At 36.7% G+C, this 19,529-nt stretch overlaps 2 protein-coding genes across 8 annotated transcripts in view; one reads left to right on the forward strand and one right to left on the reverse strand.

The window, feature by feature from the left end:
- Positions 1–2,371, forward strand: part of PDE8B (phosphodiesterase 8B) — a 260,529-nt gene extending 258,158 nt beyond the window's left edge. For all 7 annotated transcript variants that reach the window (XM_084881266.1, XM_084881268.1, XM_084881267.1 and 4 more), the window contains one exon: positions 261–2,371. In XM_084881266.1, coding sequence (XP_084737392.1) covers positions 261–370 — 110 coding nt within the window. In that variant the 3' untranslated portion in view covers positions 371–2,371. The remainder of the gene's footprint in view (positions 1–260) is intronic.
- A 2,956-nt stretch (positions 2,372–5,327) lies between these two features.
- The window catches only part of WDR41 (WD repeat domain 41), a 33,006-nt gene continuing 18,804 nt past the window's right edge, over positions 5,328–19,529 (reverse strand). Inside the window, exons 9-13 of the mRNA XM_084881289.1 lie at positions 12,652–12,836; positions 10,592–10,713; positions 9,674–9,762; positions 8,148–8,281; positions 5,328–5,617 (exon numbers count right to left, since the gene is read on the reverse strand). Coding sequence (XP_084737415.1) covers positions 5,465–5,617; positions 8,148–8,281; positions 9,674–9,762; positions 10,592–10,713; positions 12,652–12,836 — 683 coding nt within the window. The 3' untranslated portion in view covers positions 5,328–5,464. The remainder of the gene's footprint in view (positions 5,618–8,147; positions 8,282–9,673; positions 9,763–10,591; positions 10,714–12,651; positions 12,837–19,529) is intronic.

The following is a 19,529-nucleotide window of genomic DNA, read 5'->3' on the forward strand; positions in this document are numbered from 1 at the left end:
AGCTTAAAGCAGTTTTATTCTATCATTGGAAAAAACTTCAGTAAGAACACAAAATGTATTAAGTCTACTCTAAATCATATTCTTTTGGTAATGGCTTTTCAGTTTTTAATTAAAAGGACCTATTTATATTTCAGAAACTAATGCTGTGTGTTCATGTGCAGCCTGAGGTCTAAACTAGGGCACTTCTGATCCCAAATTTGTCCCACAGAGCCCTGGATCTAACTTAACAGGCTTCTTTTGATTCTTTTATGTCCTTGCAGCCTTTGCACATCTGCCAGCACTGATGCAACATTTGGCCAATAACTACAAACACTGGAAGACATTAGATGACCTGAAGTGCAAAAGTCTGAGGCTTCCATCTGACAGCTAAAGCCAAGACAGAGAAGGGGACCTCTTTCTGTCAAGGGCATGTGAATCACAGTAGTGTAAACAAGAGACTTTCCTTTATAATGAAAATGACAAGTGTAGGTCAAGGAGCTAATGTTTAATATTTGACTTGGAATCAAGTCCCCAGATTTTATTTTTACAAAGTTATGCTCCATGAAAAAAAAAATGTTCTTTATAAAATCAGTGACAGAACAAACCCATGGCAAATCCCTTTGCCATGCTGTCACCCTGTGTGCACTCATCAACCATGGAGATGAATGACTGTAACTAGAAGGACATATACAGCACAGACTTGGTGCCTCTGAGCCCATCTCCCTGGATGGTGACCAAGTAGCTTAGGTAGAGTTCAGCTCATATCTTACCATAAAAATCACCATCACTGTTTTGCTTGACTATTTTCCACAAGAGCTTCAGTCTGGTGGATTCATACTATCTAAGAAAAACTATATATAAAATGAACTAGGACCAAATTATTGATAAACAAGTTAGCTTCACTGGCTAAGTGTTTCTTCTGATTGATGTTATGACACCCAAGTTAGAACCCAGCCTTGGCCTGTTGAGTGCCTTCGAGTCTGGTAGCAGCTGCCTATATCCCTCTCTCCTATAAAAGGAATTAATTCATCTTAACAGAAAGCCATCCATGATGGGGAAGGGAGTGACATTCTGTCTTGGGGGACTCTATGAGATCCCCTTATTTCTGGTTAATAGAGGCAGTCACAAGGCACTATAGTATTATATAAAAGCCATTAAATCTGAATGCCCTGGGACAAGCTTTTTTAAAAAAAGAAAAAATTTATATACATTTGCTGTTGAAAATTTTTATGAAATCAATCTAAATTTTCTGGATATAAATCAACCAAGTATGTTGTATCATGTACCATCTCTGTGTATATATTTGGGGAGGGGATTTGGGAAGTTTCAAGGTTCATATGTTTTTAACCTATGTGTATTTGCAATCATGTCATTTTCCTTTAACGATGTAAAAATATTGCAAGATGTGTAAATATATTGAAAATAGACATATGAGGAAACAGTAAATATTATTAATTGTATGCTAAAGCTTCTAAAGCACAAGTGCATATTTTTATACAGCTCTTTTCACAACTTTCTGTGATCTACATGAAGTCAGACTTGAATATTTTTTCCTTTTATCAGTCAACCCTTCTCTATGTATTATAAACTCAGTAAACAAAATATCTTCATTTTTCTTCCAAATTCTTTGTACTCATGCTGCATTTTTTAAGAGATATAAACAGAGACTGAATTAACTGAATCGGTAGATAGTTACTTTTTTCAAATGAAAATTGGAATGCAGAAAACTTGGAATTAGTACATGGGGAAAAAATGTCTTATCATTACATAATGTGCCAATATTTTTTTAATGTTTTATACCAAAAATGGAAACATATATGACAATTCCATGCAAAGAAGTGTATCTAAATTATTTTAGGTAAGAAAACTTGCTTAGTCAGGACAGCAGCTAGCGTTGTGTAATAATGCTGCATTATGAAAATGTTTTTGTGAGATACTTGTAACTAAAATCTTACAGCCATTTTTCATTTCCAACAGCTATTTTTTATTTTACCTCCTTTTTAACCTAAATTTTTCATAACTTCAAAATTTCAGTTTAGTGTCCTTTATTTCATGAGTCATATACTTTGTTTTCAGAATTCAGGGTATCAGAATCCCATTTAAGGAGCTAGGTAATTTGCCTAGGCTTCAGAAGCTTGCTTGCGCCAAGGACAATCTTTTCCTGACATCAGCTGCATCACATTTTCTACTGCAGCTTATTCAGTGGAATGTCAAATTCTTTTAAGACTGCCAGGTACTAAAGCTTCATTATAGTTCTGCTCTTTATCAGTGTATGTAATCTACTATTGTGTAATCTTCTGAGTTGCTACCTAAATAATGCATTCTTCCAAATAGTCATTTTATTAGAAATGTCATGTGGTCTTTCAGATGGATATAAACTACTATAATTGCCTCCTATCCTGAGTTGTTTACTAAAACATTGTATTGAGGGGAGCTATATGAATTTAGGAAAATGCAATCCTATCTAATATAGAGAGGTCATATTATTACTACTACTTAACAAAAAAAGTTAGGTTATCTGCACCAGAACAAATAACCCTACAATTTAAATCATTCTTTACTTCCAATTTAAAATTTGCTTGCCTTCAAGAGTCTTGTAGGCAAAGAACAAGCCTTACCTGTTCAATCAGAATCTCACTTGAAGAGAAATGAAAGGGATACTCCGAAGTTTAGGCTCTTGATTGTGCTATGAATACAACCAGAGAATGAGGTTAATAAGGCACACTACATAGTGTTACTTGCAACTAAAATAACACTAAAAACTAAGATGGAAAAAAATGTACATAAATGTATTCTTCTAAATTAGGGCATTCATAAAAGCAAAAAACAAGTCCAGTCAGTGGGTTTGAGCTTCCCTGTAGACCAGTGGTTCTCAACCTTCCTAATGCTGCAACCCTAATACAGTTCCTCATGTTGTGGTGACCCCCAACCATAAAATTATTTTCGTTGCTACTTCATAACTGTAATTTTGCCACTGTTAATGAATCGTAATGTAAATATCTGTGTTTTCCGATGGTCTTAGGCTCTACAGCAGCAGTTCTCAACCTGTGGGTCGCGACTGTAGACCGCTGCTGTAGAGCTTAAGGCCATCGGAAAACACATTTACATTACGATTCATTAACAGTGGCAAAATTAGTAGCAACGAAAATAATTTTATGGTTGGGCACAACATGAGGAACTGTATTAAAGGGTCGCGGCATTAGGAAGGTTGAGAACCACTGCTCTAGACAGTTTTTTATGGCAGAAAACTAACTAGAGTATCTAATAGATCAATTTGCCCTGGCAGTATTGTCTCCCAAAACTCACCTGTGGTTTGTATCACTCCATTCTATTCAAGAATACTATCACAAATTACTAACCCAGAACAGATTAGGAAATAAAGCAGTTAAAATGATGAGTTTCTCATATAATTCAACGAATATGTCATAAACCATTCAAGAAGACAATTTTACAAACTCCTGATGTAAATTTTTCAAAGAAAAACCACTAGCTAGTAATGGAGTAAATTAAAGACTAAAAATGATTCTGAGATATTTAACCAAACTGAACAAACATTTGATGCACTCAGACCAGAATGCATGTCTGCCTGTTGCTGGGATGCTCCAACTTCAGGATAAAAGATTAGAAAGCTATTTCTACAACTCCTCAAATACGCCACAAATAAGTTGTTGGATAACATTCATGTTCTATTCTGTAATGGGGTAACAGATTTTAATATATTTATCCATAAAGCCATTTTTATTATAAATTAAAACAACTGATTACTTGCTTTTTCTTACATGGTAGTCATATAAGTCTTTATCTTTGATTTGTCTTTAATGCCACTCAATTATGATAAGGGAACAGAGCTAACACATTGTAAGGCCTTACCTCTCTGGGCCTCAGGTTTCTCATTCATAACATTAAGGCACTGGTCTGGCATAGATAACCTTAGGTCTTCTGGTCTTTGGATGCAGTTGTGAAAGCAACTGTCAAAAGTAAAAACTAGCAAAAACAATTTATAAAGAGTGTGTGTGTGATGAACAAATAAATCTGCAGAAAATTTTCTTTGAGAAGGATCAGTCTTCTGACATATCCGTCCACCTTGCACTTACTTTACTAGAATTCTTTCACCAACAGTTCAAATTTAAAAATAACTCCAATACTAAACTCACCCATTTTTAATGTGTGGAACACTTCTTAATTTTTATTCTTTAGTACCAAAAGGGAGAAAGAGTGCTCTGATATAAAGCCGGTGGGTGAAGAAGATGATTAAATCTCAGTGGCCACTGCAAGAAACTAAATGAAGCCTGTCTCAAGCATTTCATTTCTGAGTCAATGGTAAGATGAACCAGGCACTTTGGACTGTCATTTCTGACTGGAACACTTTCCTCACGTAGCTCTCACCCCTGGCATGTATGAGGGCAGCAGCTAGTGTAGCACCAATCTAGCGAACAGCTCTCTTCAGGCCAATTCACACTGGGAAGAAAAATACATCCTCATAAGATTCCTACTGATTTGAGTTTATAGGAACTTGAGTAGCTAGAACTAAAAATAAAAAATCATTTAACAAATTAGTTGGTATCAGAGATTCAAGTTTGCTCTATAGAACCTCGATAATTAGTTATTAAAGATGAAAGGAATTTATAGGAGAAGGGATATATTTAAATTAATCACAAGGATTCTTAATCAAATGGGCTCTAATGATAACCAAGGAATAAAGAACTTCTAATTAATACCACAACTTTACTGTTCTGTTTGAACCTCATGAACAGCACTCACCACGTCAGCAGCACATGTGCAATTATGCACTCTTCATTTCTTACAGGAAGAAAGTTATCGGGAGAGCTCAAGGTTTACATTCAAGTTATGCTACATCCTACCTCTTCTTCAGTGGGTTTTTCCTCCCAAAACACCTTCTATAATTATCATGTATACTTATTTCCTTAAATAAAATTTTAAAGAAATGAAAAAGGATATGTAAGCTATTCATTATGGAGAACAAAGGTATTTCAAAATCCAAAGACTAAATGAAAGAAATTATATGCATCTTTTTAAAAATCTAATGATAAGAATTGGACGTAATAAAATTATACTAAACAAAGAAAGAGGTTCTGAGTACTATACTCATTTATCACAAACTCATAATTTCTGGTGTAAAATTTTCTAAAGCATAAATTTTTAAATTGTAAGGACATTATGGTATACTTTAATTCTGTATCAACAGATACTTGTATTGTGATCTGAAAACTTCACCTTTTGAAAATTCACTGCTAAAATACTTGTGGTATATTTGGTGGATATACTCACACGTCAGAAGCAACTTGTTGCTGGTTTGCATGTCCCTTTCTGCCCCCACACAAAAAGAATTCAAACAATCAGAATTTTATAAAGTAACAAGAAAAAAGTACATTACACATTTAAGTGAGTACATGTTAATGGTTTTCAGAGTATTACACTGTATTTGAAGTTCAAGTTCATGCACATGTATTCTAAATTCCTTAAACTAGGCAGGAAGATACAAGTCACCATTTTCCTCTAATTTTTGAAATAATTTTAAACTGCGCAATCCAGATTCACGTTCTCCATTTTTCCATAAAATAATGAGATGATCAGCGGAGCATGTCACTAGTCCATGATCTTCAAAGTATAGAAACATCTGTAAAGAAATTTAAAACTACTGAGTACAGGAACTTCAAAGAGAAGAGACATGGCCAAATTAAAGCAACACATGTGTTTGTAAAATGTGTACCTTAGAGATGTCTTTAGATCTGAATGTAAGACTCAATATCATTTTCCATGAGAAATTTTAAGTGTTGATTATAGTCACATAGAAATATATAAGTGCTAAAAATATAAGTACTAGACCAATATCTAGTATTTTAATAATTATAACTTTAATAATGCCCAACTACAGAACTATTACAGCTATTTTTGTAATATACATTAATTCCCAGAGTATCTTCTGTATTTTACCATATTATTTTCTTCAAGTACTAGTTTTCATATTTTGTCAGAAGTCCTGTAAGATCTATTTTACTTAATCACTTATACTTGCCCCTTTATTTATACACAAATGGCTACCAAAAAAGTCTGAATTCTCTAAGATAAATACTGGCTTTAGATCTGTAAATGAAACAAGATATAATCTATCCATACATAAGCATTTATTGTCGTCTATATGCGTATAGTCCCTACCTTCAAGAAGGTTCTAATTCAGTTGCTGAAACAATTAGGGCACCAAAGACTGTGTGATAAGGTACTATATAATAAGTAGTTCAGATTATAATTTGTCACAGAAGTTCAGAGAAAGAGGACATAGGTCAATAGTAAATGAAAATGTCAGAGAAAGTTTCAAAAACATAAACCTATCCAAATAAAGGGAAGGTCATACCAAATGAATGAATAGGCCGGAAATTCAGGATAGGAAAAGGGAATGTTGCTGAGAAGGCAGCATGATTACTATAGAGTGGAGAGAGGACATGAATGAAGTCATGAAAAGGATGAACTCCAAGGAAAGAATGAAATAAAGGATAAAAATAACATTAAAGAACACAGGAGGACAAGAATTTTCTTTGAAATAACTTCTACATTTTGAAGATAGCAGGATGAGGCCTCAGCTGTTTATGTAGGAGTTGAAGGGGGTTAATATTGGAACAAAATTCCTCGGCACATGAAAAAGAGCACACGGGTTGGATTACAGAGTATAGGTGAAAATATAATAAAAGGAATGAGAAAATTCAGGAGATAGAAAATCTAGTCTCTCTGATACTTAGTGAAGCCAGAGATACAGTTTAAAAAAAAAAAAAAAAAAAAGCTTTTAAGTATCAATACTTTCACTCGGGAAAATTCTTAAGAAACTTACATTTGTATATTATGACAACTGTGCAACTTTGAAGGTTTCCTCCACCACTGAACAATACGTGTGAAACTTTTAATGGATTCCTACTATTTTAAAAAGAAAGTCCAATCTCCTCAGCCTTACATTCAAGGATGCAGTGGTGGGCAAACTCATTAGTCAACAGAGCCAATATTAACAGTACAACAATTGAAATTTCTTTTGAGAGTCAAGCCTAGATTAACAGCTTACTAGGTCTGTCTCCTTTCTCACTACTGAAGTATAAGATCCATAAGGGCAAGTATTACAGTTTTATATCTCTTTGCAAACTCCACTGTCTAGTGTAGTGCCTGAAATGCAGGAAATGTTCCCATTAAATGTGTGGTAATTCTGCTCCTAAGCATAAAGGCACTTTCAAATGAGAAGTAATTTGTTTCTCCCTGGCTATGAAACAGGAAGAACAATTTAATAAAGTCATTATTTAGGGCCTTGTTTATACTGCTATCACACTATTACCAGTTTCAATCATCTATTTATATTGATTATTCTTATTCCTTCATTATAGGCAATGGTGCCTATAAGAAATATTAATGTATTTGGATTACCACAAGTTAGAATTGTATGCATTTTGTAATTCTCAACTCATGTATGCATAATAATAATCAAGAACCTGGCTTTTACTAAAGCTGACAAATTATGATCCTTCAAAGGGAGGTAAAACAGCACTGTAGTCATGAATATGACTGTAAGGCTAAATATCTTTCTCTCTTTCTCTCTCTTTCTCTCTCTCTCTGTCTCTGTCTCCACAATCCTCTATTTACTACTGTTATATATTCAACATTGTTCACATTGTCCTTACTGTCAGCTATCTTCATCTCATAAATAATGGTAATTAAGCCCATTATTTAGAGCAGTGATATTCAACTGGTGTGCTGCAACTATTTTTAAAACATGCACTACCTGACTATTTAGTCAGGAGCACTGATATCTTTTCCCTTATATTGACAATAGCAAACAAAACAATAACTATCTGGTGTAAATGAATCAAAATGATATCTATTTTTTTGTCAGACTGGAAAAAAATATTGATAGGTTGAAAATAGCTGCTCTAATTGAAACTTTGTACCCTTGAGTGGAGGCCTGGGCCTGCCAGGGTGTGTAGAAAGTTTGGCTTCCTCCATTGCCAGGGAAACACAAGCCTCCCTCCTGCTCTCTGTGGCCACAGCCATCTTGGTTGGGATTAATTTGCATATTTTCTCTGATTGGCTGGTGGGTGTGGCTGTGGATGTAGCATAGTGATGGTTAATTTGCAATTATTATTTTATTAGATAAGATAGATTAAAAACAATACCTCTACAGATGAAGAGTGTCCAATCAAATCTCCAATAAGCTCCAGTAAAAATGAAGTGGCATTTTCTTGTTGCTTTTTAACAGGTTGGCTGGCTTGTTTGTTCACTCTTCCAAATCCCCACATGTTAAAAAAACCTAGAGAGAAACAATCAATTCAGGCATTTTCAAAATTACTGTGCTCTTATGATCTATCTAAAACCCTAATATGCAAACCAACCAAATGGTGGAATGACTGGCAGAATGACCTGTTGCTATGACACATACTGACCACACCAGGGGGCAAGATGCTCAAAGCAGGAGCTGCCCATAGCCCACAGGCCCCAACCGGCAGTGGTGGCAGGGGGCGGGGCCAGCGAGTGGGCAGCACCAAGGCAGCCAAGGCAGGAGTGAGCAGGGGCCACCTGATCACCTCACCAGTCACCCCGAAAAGGGAGGTGACAGGTGACAGCAGCAGCGATGGGAGAACAGGGCTGGCTAGGGGGCAGCATCAGGCCAGCCAAGGCGGGTGTGAGCAGGGCCCCAATCACCCTGACAGTCACCCCACAGATCAACCCTGATTGCCAGCCAGGCCTAGGGACCCTACCTGTGCAAGAATTTCGTGCACCGGGCCTCTAATAGTAATATAAGATTAGAAAAACAAAATTTAGATGCGAAGACCTTCTGTGATTTTTTTTTTAATTCTCATTCAAGGATATTTTTCCTTTTTTTTTTTTTTTTTAAGAGAAAATGGAAGAGATTGGGAGAAAGAGACAGAGAAACACTGATGGGAGAGACACATTAACTGGTTGCCTCCTGCACCAGGTATGTTGCTAATATCTCTTTTTGCCCCTAATCACCCACTGGTGAAGGTGTATTGATGTGAGAAAAAGACAGACACTGGGAATAAAAGAGAAGTAAAAAGGCCTGGATGGAAGAGCTTCCTCTCCCCCCCCAAAAAAATCACAATTCAGATCTATCAACAAGGGCAGACCAAAAGGAACATGACTGTCCAAAAATAATATCCTATGACTTCAGATAACCAGAAAAATTCCAGAGGTACCAGCATCTGATTTCTCATTCAAAAGTTTCTAATTAATCAGGATTTTGTTTTATAAACCAAACACCTGAAAGTTGAGTTCATGAGATTATGATATAAGCATAAATGTGTGTTTTTCAAAAACAGAGTTCAATGTTAATGATATAATGCCTCAAGTCTTAAAGAACACTTTACTTTAACATCTGACCATACAAACTGTGTATCAGACACAATTATAAACAATATAAAGGAATAATTACTTCAATAGGCCCTCTGATCAATTACTAGAAAATAAGTTTCTCCTCAAAACAAGAAAATCCTAACTAACTTGGATAGAAATAAAGAGGCAATTCTATATTAAAACAATTTTAATATCTGACTCCTAAATCCCAATTACCATATGCTTAATATACTAGACATGCCTATTTCTTGTGGTTATACATAACTGCCTTTCCTCTGTCTTTCATATGAGAAAAAAAAGAAAGACTGCCTTTTTGAGAGAAGATACACACCTGTTGGTACAGATTCAGCTGCAATTTGCTGTTTTTCTCGTAACTCCCAAATGCGTACACTGCCATCTTCTGAGCATGAGATTAACTGCCTGTCAGAACAGAAAATCAGTGATAAAAAAATAGAGCATTATGGAGGGCCAATGCTAAATTTGCAGTGAAAGGAATCAGTGGAGCCCTCAATTGCTTTTATTCAGCTCTTGGCAGGAGCTGATAAAAACCACAATTTAACATCGCTTTCTCAATGCAAAGTAAAAGCACTCTTCAGGAAAGACACACGTTAGATTGTTACATTGGCTCAAATGTTATAAATATTCCATCTTTGTTTTTTAAAATGCATTCAAAAAAACAGGGTACGAATTACACTTTCTTAATATCCTGAGCGACGGTCCCCTGTCCTCCCCTCACTATATCTCTGCTCAGGGTGCCTCTAACTCTGAAAATAACCTGCAGAGAAAATAATACTATTCCCTTCATATAATTTTCTCCCTAAAAAATCAGCAGCCCAATTTACTGAGAGGAAAGTCCTCAGTAACCTGTGACAACAGGAGGTTTCCATTTGATTCTGGCTATACACAAACAACAAAAAGATGTGTTTATGGAAAAATATAAAAAAGAAGAATTAGCACTTAGTAAATACCCAAAAATCTTTTACCTTTTAAAAGAAATGCCATATTTTAAAGCAGTGCTTCTTATAATGAGATTCAATGTAATTCATCTGAACCTTGCTTCTTGTGAGTTTTGTAATACATTGCCACAAACTCTTTTATTAGAGGCAGCCACATGGTATTACCCATTTCCAAAAGCATAGAGCAGGTCAAGTCACAAAGCCAGGCAACTTTGCCACTTGAGAAATTACATTGGTAGCTCTAGGAACTGTGAATTTCTCTCATCTGTTGCAAAGCAGATGGGAACTTGTACCTGTTTGGAAGCTTGGCAATGTGCAGGACCCTGGAGTCATGGGCAGTTTTCTGGCAGGCAATCACACGCTTCATTTGAAGGTTATACACGTATAAACCCCTTCCAACTGCAACAAATACATTCTGGAGGGGAAATTCAGAAATGGGCATAAAACTAGTGTTTACCACTTCCTAGTGTAATAGATTTCCAGCCCCAGTGTGACATCAGAAAATCAGTTACCTTCCTCTATTCCTAGCCTTCATCCCATATTACTGTGCTGCCCTCTGAAGTTCAAACATTTCAAATCATGAAGGAAAGCTCAGCATTTAGAAGGCAGAAGGACAAAACTGCAAATACAGAGAAAGCTCTATATATTACACCACTAAGCATCACTTTCTTCTTATTGAAATACTTAGAGGCCCAGTGCACAAAATTTGTGCACTGGTAGTAGGGGTCCCCAGCCTGCACCCTCTCACAGTCTAGGAGTCCTCAGAGGATGTCCAACTGACAGTTTAGCCCACAGGGAGCAGGCCTAAGCTGTCAGTCGGACATCCTTAGTGCTGCCGTGAAGATAGAAGAGGCTCTTGCCACCGCCACTGCACTCGCCAGATATGAGCCTGCCTTCTGGCTGAAGCAACACTCCCCCTGTGGGAACGCACTGGCCACTAGGCATGCTCCCGCATTGAGCATCTGCCCCCTGGTGGTCAGTGCGCATAATAGTGACTGGTTGTTCTGCTGTTCAGACGATTTGCATATTAGACTTTTATTATATAGGATAACAGCTAGAAAAAGGGCTAGATTACCTCTGCAGCAGAAGAGGCTGATATACAAGCTAAGTATTCACTCAGATAACACAATACCCTTGGGAAAATTCTTTAGTTTCTTTTCCCTGCAAAATGTGAGCAAAATTACTAGGTGCAGAAGTTAATAATGTGGATTTTTTTCTCCAAAAGATGGAGTTACACATATGTTGATATATATGCGATTTTATAAGTATGCTATTTTGTTGTATTGACAGCAAGCTTCAAAAGACAGTGAAATAAAAGTTTCCTCTCTTCAAAGGTAAACTCTTAAACATTTTTGTTGTTAATCCTCACTTGAAGATATTTTTTCCATTGAGTTTTAGAGCTGAGGGACATGGGGGGTGGGGTGGGATATTCCCCGTGTGTAATAATGGTAGAGAAACATCAATGAGAGAGATTGGTTGCCTCCCACAAGTGCCCTGGTGCGGTTGTGGGGGTCAGGGGGTCAAGATCAAAACAGTGAGCCTCCAGTGCACAGGCCCACACTTTGACCATTGAGCCATGCCTGCCAGGGCTTAAACTTTCCTTACGATTACATTTATTCTTAAATGTAATCATAAGGAATGCAAATGCCCCTTTAAATACGTTTTCTGAGCCAGGATTCATTAATCTAGTGCTATTCATCTCTTACTGCAAAAAAAGATGTAAAGTACTTCAAGATTACCATCTCCAAGGCCTAAAGGATGCTAGGAGACCAAAAGAATAAACTCTTCGATATTTTTATTTTCTTTACTTCTCTAAGAAATGCACCAGAATTTTAAAAAGGATTATTTTCCCAAAGTATTTCTTAAAACGATTAAAATCATTATTCTCAATCCTGTGGAATTATTTAATCCAACCCAAAATTTCAATAGAGCTTTTAAATATATGGCCATTTAATCACTTCTTTGCCTTATAGAAGCTAAGATTAAAATGTTTTGTTTTTTAATGCAAGTGGTACAATCTTCAAACAGTATCAGAACATTTTAAAGCAGAACTTGAACATGGGTAATAGATTAAATTTAAAAAATTAGAAACAGCACCCTAATTGGTTTGGCTCAGTGGATAGTCAGCCTTCGGTTCAATTCTGGTCAAGGGCATGTACCTTGGTTGCAGGCACATCCCCAGTAAGGAGTGTGCAAGAGGTAGTGATTGATATTTCTCTCTCATTGATGTTTCTAACTCTCTCTCCCTCTCCCTTCCTCTCTATAAAAAATAAAATAGATTTTTTTTAAAAAAATTAGAAACAGGGTTTATTTAAAAGGGAAACTTTATAGATACTTTCTTGATTTTTCTTACCTCTTCATCCCATGTCAAATGATGAATAGAAATGTCATTTGGTTTTTGACAGAGTTTTATTTCTTGCTGAGTGTCCAGCTGTGGAAATGGGTCCCAGAAGTTGTGTTCACAGGCCTGCATGGTCCAGTCCAGGATATCCCAGATGATCAGCTCTCCAACATGGGAGCCAGTCACAAAACTCAGATCTAGGCAGAGTTCATATAGAGCTCATTATTGATCATTTTACCAACAGATAAAAATAAATGGACTGCCTAGTAATAATGCTTTACAAAGCCCTAGCTAGTTTGGCTAAATGGATAGAGCATCGGCCTGTGGATTGAAGGGTCCCAGATTGGATTCCGGTCAAGAGAATATGCCCAGGTTGCAAGCTTGATCCCCAATAGGGAGTGTGCAGGTGTCAGCCGATCAATGGTTCTATCTCCCTTTCCCTTCCTCTCTGAAATTAATAAAATATATATATTTTAAGAGTCTCATGCTCTACCAACTGAGCTAGCCGGGCACTTCCTAAAATATATATATTTTTAAATAATGCTCTACAAAACCACAATAAGAACAATAAGGTACCTAGATGAACCAAACAGGACAATTAATATTACAGAACAGAAAGACCAGAAACAGACTCAAGTTTACCTACTTAGTACATGGTAATGATTGTGTTTCAATTAGTGAAAAAAAAAATACCTCATACTAGAATATTTGGTTAAGTATTTGGGGAATAAAAATAAAAGAACCTTACTTTGGATCATGTTGATTTAGAAATCCTATACTTCTCCTGTGTGTTTCCTTTAACTTCACACTACCACCACACTCACAACACTTCTGACATCAGATATGTGGGTTTTTCCCACACCAAGTAATTCTATGACAACAGCAAGGTGGCCTACAGTTTAACTTAATTCTGACACTATCTATCTGGAGACAGCATCAGATGTCACAGGTTAAGAGCTCAGTCTCCACACACACACTTCAGATGCCAATATTAACAACTCCAAGTTGTTATCTGTGCTTCTGACTGGTCAGCTATAAATCAAAGGTTCTCAGAACCCCTACTCAAGTTCAACTAATTTGCTGAAGCAGCTCACAGAACTCAGGAAAACAGCTTACTTATTACCAATCTTATAGAATAAAAGGCTAATATGCAAATCATCCCCTCAGGAGTTCGATCGACCAGGAGTTTGACCACTCACTATGACATGCGCTGACCATAGGAGACAGCGCAGAATGAAGGAAGGTCCCAGCCAGCCCCGATCACTGGCCAGGCCTAGGGACCCTACCTGTGCACGAATTTCATGCACCAGGCCTCTAGCATGTTATAAAAGAATATGGTAAAAGATACAGATGAACATCTAGATGGAGATGAACAGGCAAGGTAAGTGGGAAGGGCTATGAGCTTCCATGCCCTCCAAGCATACCACTCCCCCAGCACCTCCACAGGTTCAGCAATCTGGACACTCTCTGAATCCCATACTGTTGGCATTTCTATGAAAGCTTCATCATGTAGGCAAGATCAATTATTAACTCCATTTCCAGCCCCTCTCCCCTCTTTGGAAAACGGGGGAATAGAGCTGAAAATTCCAAGCTTCTTATCATGGGTTGGTTTTTCTGGTAACCAGGCCCATCCAGGAGCCCACCAAGAAAGAGTGGCCTCATCAGAACAAAAGATACTGCCATCACCCAGGAAATTCCAAGAGATCAGTACTCTATGTCAGGAAATATTAAAACAAAAGATGCTCATTGTGCTCTTATCACTTAGGACAGTGGTCAGCAAACTAATTAGTCAACAGAGCCAAATATCAACAGTACAACGATGGAAATTTCTTTTGAGAGCCGAAAACCGACTTCTGCACATGGGCCTGAAGTTTCAATCGCACTGTAGGTGCACGCCTGCACATGATATTTTGTGGAAGAGCCACACTCAAGGGGCCAAAGAGCCGCATGTGGCTCTCCAGCCACAGTTTGCCAACCACTGACTTAGAAAATTGTAAGTTTTAGAAGCTCTGTGCCAAGAACTTGGTATAGAGCCATATATAAGATATATTACTTCTATTGTTTCACACCAAAATAAGTTACGAAGAGATTAAAATATTGAAGATAGCTGAAACTGGTTTGGCTCAATGGATAGAGCGTTGGTCTGTGGACTGAAAGGTCCACAGGTTCGATCCCGGTCAAGGGCATATACCTTGGTTGCGAGCACATCCCAAGTGGCAGGTGTGCAGGAGGCAACCGGTTGATGTATCTCTCTCATCAATGTTTCTAGTTCTCTATCCCTCTCCCTTCCTCTCTGTGAAAAATCAATAAAATATATTTTTTTAAAAATATTGAAGATACTTAAAGGAATGAAGAAAACTAAGATGAATACTTTTTATTAATATGTAGTAAAAGGCTCTAAAGGAGGCAGGGTGGGGGTTGGGGAAAGGCATCTGAGTTAATATCTGCCTAGAAAAAAAACCCAACACATTTAAATGACAAAAAGATGGGGGAAATTTGCAACTTAGATGTCAAAATAGGTGGGATTTTTATTTTTGTTTTTAAATCTTTACCCAAGGATACGTTTGTGTTTTTTTATTGATTTATTTTATTTTATTTTATTTTATTTTATTTTATTGTTTGAGAGGAAGGAGAGAGGGAGAGAAAAAAATATCATGGGAGAAACACTGATCGGTTGCCTCCCACATGTGCCCCAACCAGGAATTGAACCTGAAACATTTCGGTGTACAGGATAACACTCCAATTAAGGCAAAATAGGTTTATTATATTTGATACATAGGAGTTCTTAGAAATCACTAAGATCAAGATAAATACTTCAGCAGAAAAAAATAGGCAAAGGTTCTGAACTGGCAAAACAAGAAATATAAATGGTCAGTAAACATTAAGAAAAGATGTTCCCTTAATAATAAAAAACATTCAAGAGCAATGAGATACTACTGACCGACTTGCTAATGGGAAAGATTATAAAACAGGAAAATACCCAAATGCTAATAAAAGCAAAGGGAATCAGCACACTCCCACACTCCGATATTCTAGTATAAAGTGATATAATCCCTCCAAATTTGGAAATACACCTTTAAAAACATGTAAACCCATTGATAAAACAAGTCCACTTATAGGAATTTATCCAGAGGAAAGTATACATAAAAGACATATGTAGCCGAAACCGGTTTGGCTCAGTGGATAGAGCGTCGGCTTGGGGACTGAAGGGTCCCGGGTTCGATTCCGGTCAGGGGCATGTGCCTTGGTTGCGGGCACATCCCCAATGGGGGATGTGCAGGAAGCGGCTGATCGATGACTCTCTCTCATTGATGTTTCTAACTCTCTATCTCTCTCCCTTCTTCTCTGTACAAAATCAATAAAATATATATTTAAAAAAAAAGACATATATAAAAGGTTGTTATACATAGTATTAAAAGTCTGAAGATAACCTAAACATATAATTAGTGACGGAATATATAAGGTATCATAAAATGAAATGATAATGCTGTTATTGCAAATTAATTTATAAAGTATGTTTATATTCATATGCAAATATACTCGTGGCAAACTATTACAGAACAGAAAACCATATGCATACATATATACACACACACATATGCCCCAAAAAACACCTGGAAGTATATGGACTACTGCTTAATACTGTATGGTGGGGAATTTTTATTTTTATTTTTACATTTTTTATGTTTATTACTATTTTTTCATTTTTCTATTATGACTATGTATTACTTGTACAATATCAAGGTTTTAAATCCTTTAAAGAAAATTAAATTAGTGGACCAACTAAAACATTTTACTAATTATATATTTAATAGACAATGTTCAATTGCTGAAACTAAAAATTATCATATAACTTTTATTTTAATTTTTATATATTTAGGGTAAAGTAGAATAGAACAATGCAATGTGAGTTTAGAAAGCCAACTTCTAATTTTGCTTCTGTCTATTACTAGCCATGTGGTCTTTAAAAGTCATTTAACCTTTCTCTAGCTTGGATTTCTCATGCATTAAATGTGGATGATTGTAAAAATCTAAATAATAAACATCTAGCCATTTAAAAAAGACATCAAATGTTATTTTTGAATGCCAGTATTATTTTGAGCTTGAGGTATTATTCCCTATTAATGGTAATAAAACATCCAGTTACTTGTAATTTAGGAATACACAGATGAGTTAATTATGATTTAATTATTCCATTTATCAAATAAACCAGGACAGAAACCTCTAACTAGATGAATAATCTCTTAGAAATAAAGAATTACCAGCAATCATACAGGTACACATTATTCTATCTTCATTCCAAGTCCACTTTCTTTAGTCTATTAACAGACTCTATAGAATTTGCTCTCAGTTCATTTCTCATCCATGGAGAGAAATAGGCTTCTAATTTTAATAGTGAGAAAGTTAAAGGAGTACTAATCTTTCCATGACCTTTTACATCCCTTTCCTCCTCTTTCCAACTTCAGTCAAATTACAGAAGAACTAGAGAAAATAAGGAGTGAAGATCCTCGACTCTAACTCTGCATGTGTCCTACACAGTTAATGTAACCTACTGAGACCACAAAGTTGCCTGCTCTGACATAATCCTCCAAGTGTTGTGATGCCTATGCAATAGATAAAAGTATTTGTGTCCACTTGAAAATTTTCAAAAAACAAAATTACTGGCACTCACTTAAGTCAATGCAGTTTATCTCTGGGTAAATTTATATTCCCAAACAGGTCATTCAAAATGTTTCACACCAAACCACCTCAGTCATGTATTATATGCAGATGGACTTTCAAAAGTAACTTAGTATGAAAATTTCACCTGGCATCTGTCTACCCATCCCTCCCAAGTACTAATACTTTGTGATTACTTTACCATGCTGTCAGCACACACACACACAAAGGAATAAAATAAATGAAGTACCTAGAGCCCTTTATCAAAAAGATAGTCACAAGGTTTATCTTGTAGGTCTGCCTTAGAAAACTTCTGCCTGGAATTCAGATATCTTTGGCAACATGGTATTCATTATTCACATTTGTCTACCATTCCAAGGTTGCCCTGGGGCCCTCCCTGAAAATGCACTTCCCCTGTGAGTTACAAACCCAGTAACTGGCCACACCTTTCATTGGAATTGGTGGGACAAAGAAGCAGGCCTGAGAGTGGAGCTGAGAACTGTACAACATAAATCATTTCAAAGCTGCCCAAATCTGCAGCAAGGCAGACATGCCTATGTACAAGATGAGACTGTCACAATGTCATGTTCACATCTTACCAGACTACTCATCCATATATGATTCCTATATATCCTTATTATCTGTACCATAAATTTACAGTCATGGAGTTTATAAAGTAAAAAGTACTAGGGCTTTTCTGTAGTTTTCATTAAATTTTTTGCTTCAGTTTTCCATTTTCTTCACCTTAAGAAGTTGGCAAAGAAATACTTGAAGAAAAATTTCTTGGTTAAAATGTTATAAACTTGCCAAAACTGGTTTGGCTCCATGGATAGAGCGTCGGCCTGCGGACTAAAAAGTCCCGGGTTCAATTCCGATCAAGGGCATGTACCTTGGTTGTGGGCACATCCCCAGTAGGGGGTGTGCAAGAGGCAGCTGATTGATGATTCTCTCTCATTGATGTTTCTAACTCTATCCCTCTCTCTTCCTCTCTGTAAAAAATCAATAAATATATATTTTTTAAAATAAAAATAAAAATGTTATAAACTTCTCAACATATTACACAGTAAAAGAAGTACCATGAAGTTAAGGCTACTTCAGTAACATTCCATCAAGGTTATTAAGGAACCATGCTGGGTCAATGGTACCAATGCTTCGACTAAAACAAGACAACTAGGCATGACCAGTTCAATGGGTCAGAACACAGCTGTCTTTTTCCAGCAGCTCTGAGGCCTTGGAGCTTATCGCTCAGTGCCAGAGGATCTTTCAAATAAGAATTTGCCTTTTGTGCTGCCATCCATGACGAGAGAGAAATAAAGGAGTGCTCCCAACATTGTTACTTCTAACACCATAGACAAGTCTAGTCCTTTGCAACTGGGTTGTACAAGAAGATGGCTATTGGAGAGGAGGACTGTGGAAATGGAAGAGACATTCTCACTGATGGACTGAAAAATGTGACTAAATGGCATACAAATGGAGACTACCCTTAGTGCTGTCTGTACCCCTTTCCCTTCTTGGCATGTTTATGCAAAGTATTGCTCAAAAGGTCTTAGGTCAGGAGGTACAGTCCAGACCTCCCACTATCATATTACGGCATCTATTATAGAACCCTCTTACAGTCTCCTCCAGACTACAGAAGTAAAGCCACCCAAAAGGCCTCTCATCTGACCTCAACAGAGATCATCGAGAATAACTCTGATGATATGTCACTTTATTTGAAAGTGAACTAGGTAAATGGCAGGATTTGTTGATTGGGATTCTATCCTGCCATCTGATGTCAGACTGGGCTTACAGAAGACACTCATTAAAATCATTATGAAGCTTCCCTGGTTGGTTGAGTCGTCCCATGTACCAAAAGGTCATGCTCAGGTTTCAGGTTCAGTCCCCTGTCCAGCTATGCACAGGAAGCAACTGATCAATATTTCTCTTTCACATCAATGTGTTCCCTCTCTCTCTCTCTCTCTCTCTCTCTCTCTATATATATATATATATATATATATATATATATATATATCCTCCCTCCTCTCTTTTTCTCCCTCTCCCATCATCTCTCTCTAAAAAAATCAATACAAAATATTTTTTAAATTATTATGAAGCTAAATAGGAAGTCTAGCAAGTCAAAATTCACAAACTTGAGGAAGGACAGATATGACTCATTTTCTGCAGACCTTTAACTTAGTTTGGTGTTATTTTCTGAGTCTTCAATTGTGAAAACAATTGCTTAAATCCTACTC

The sequence above is a fragment of the Pipistrellus hanaki genome (assembly GCF_964339955.1).
Source record: "Pipistrellus hanaki genome assembly, chromosome: 4".
Lineage (NCBI taxonomy): Eukaryota > Metazoa > Chordata > Mammalia > Chiroptera > Vespertilionidae > Pipistrellus > Pipistrellus hanaki.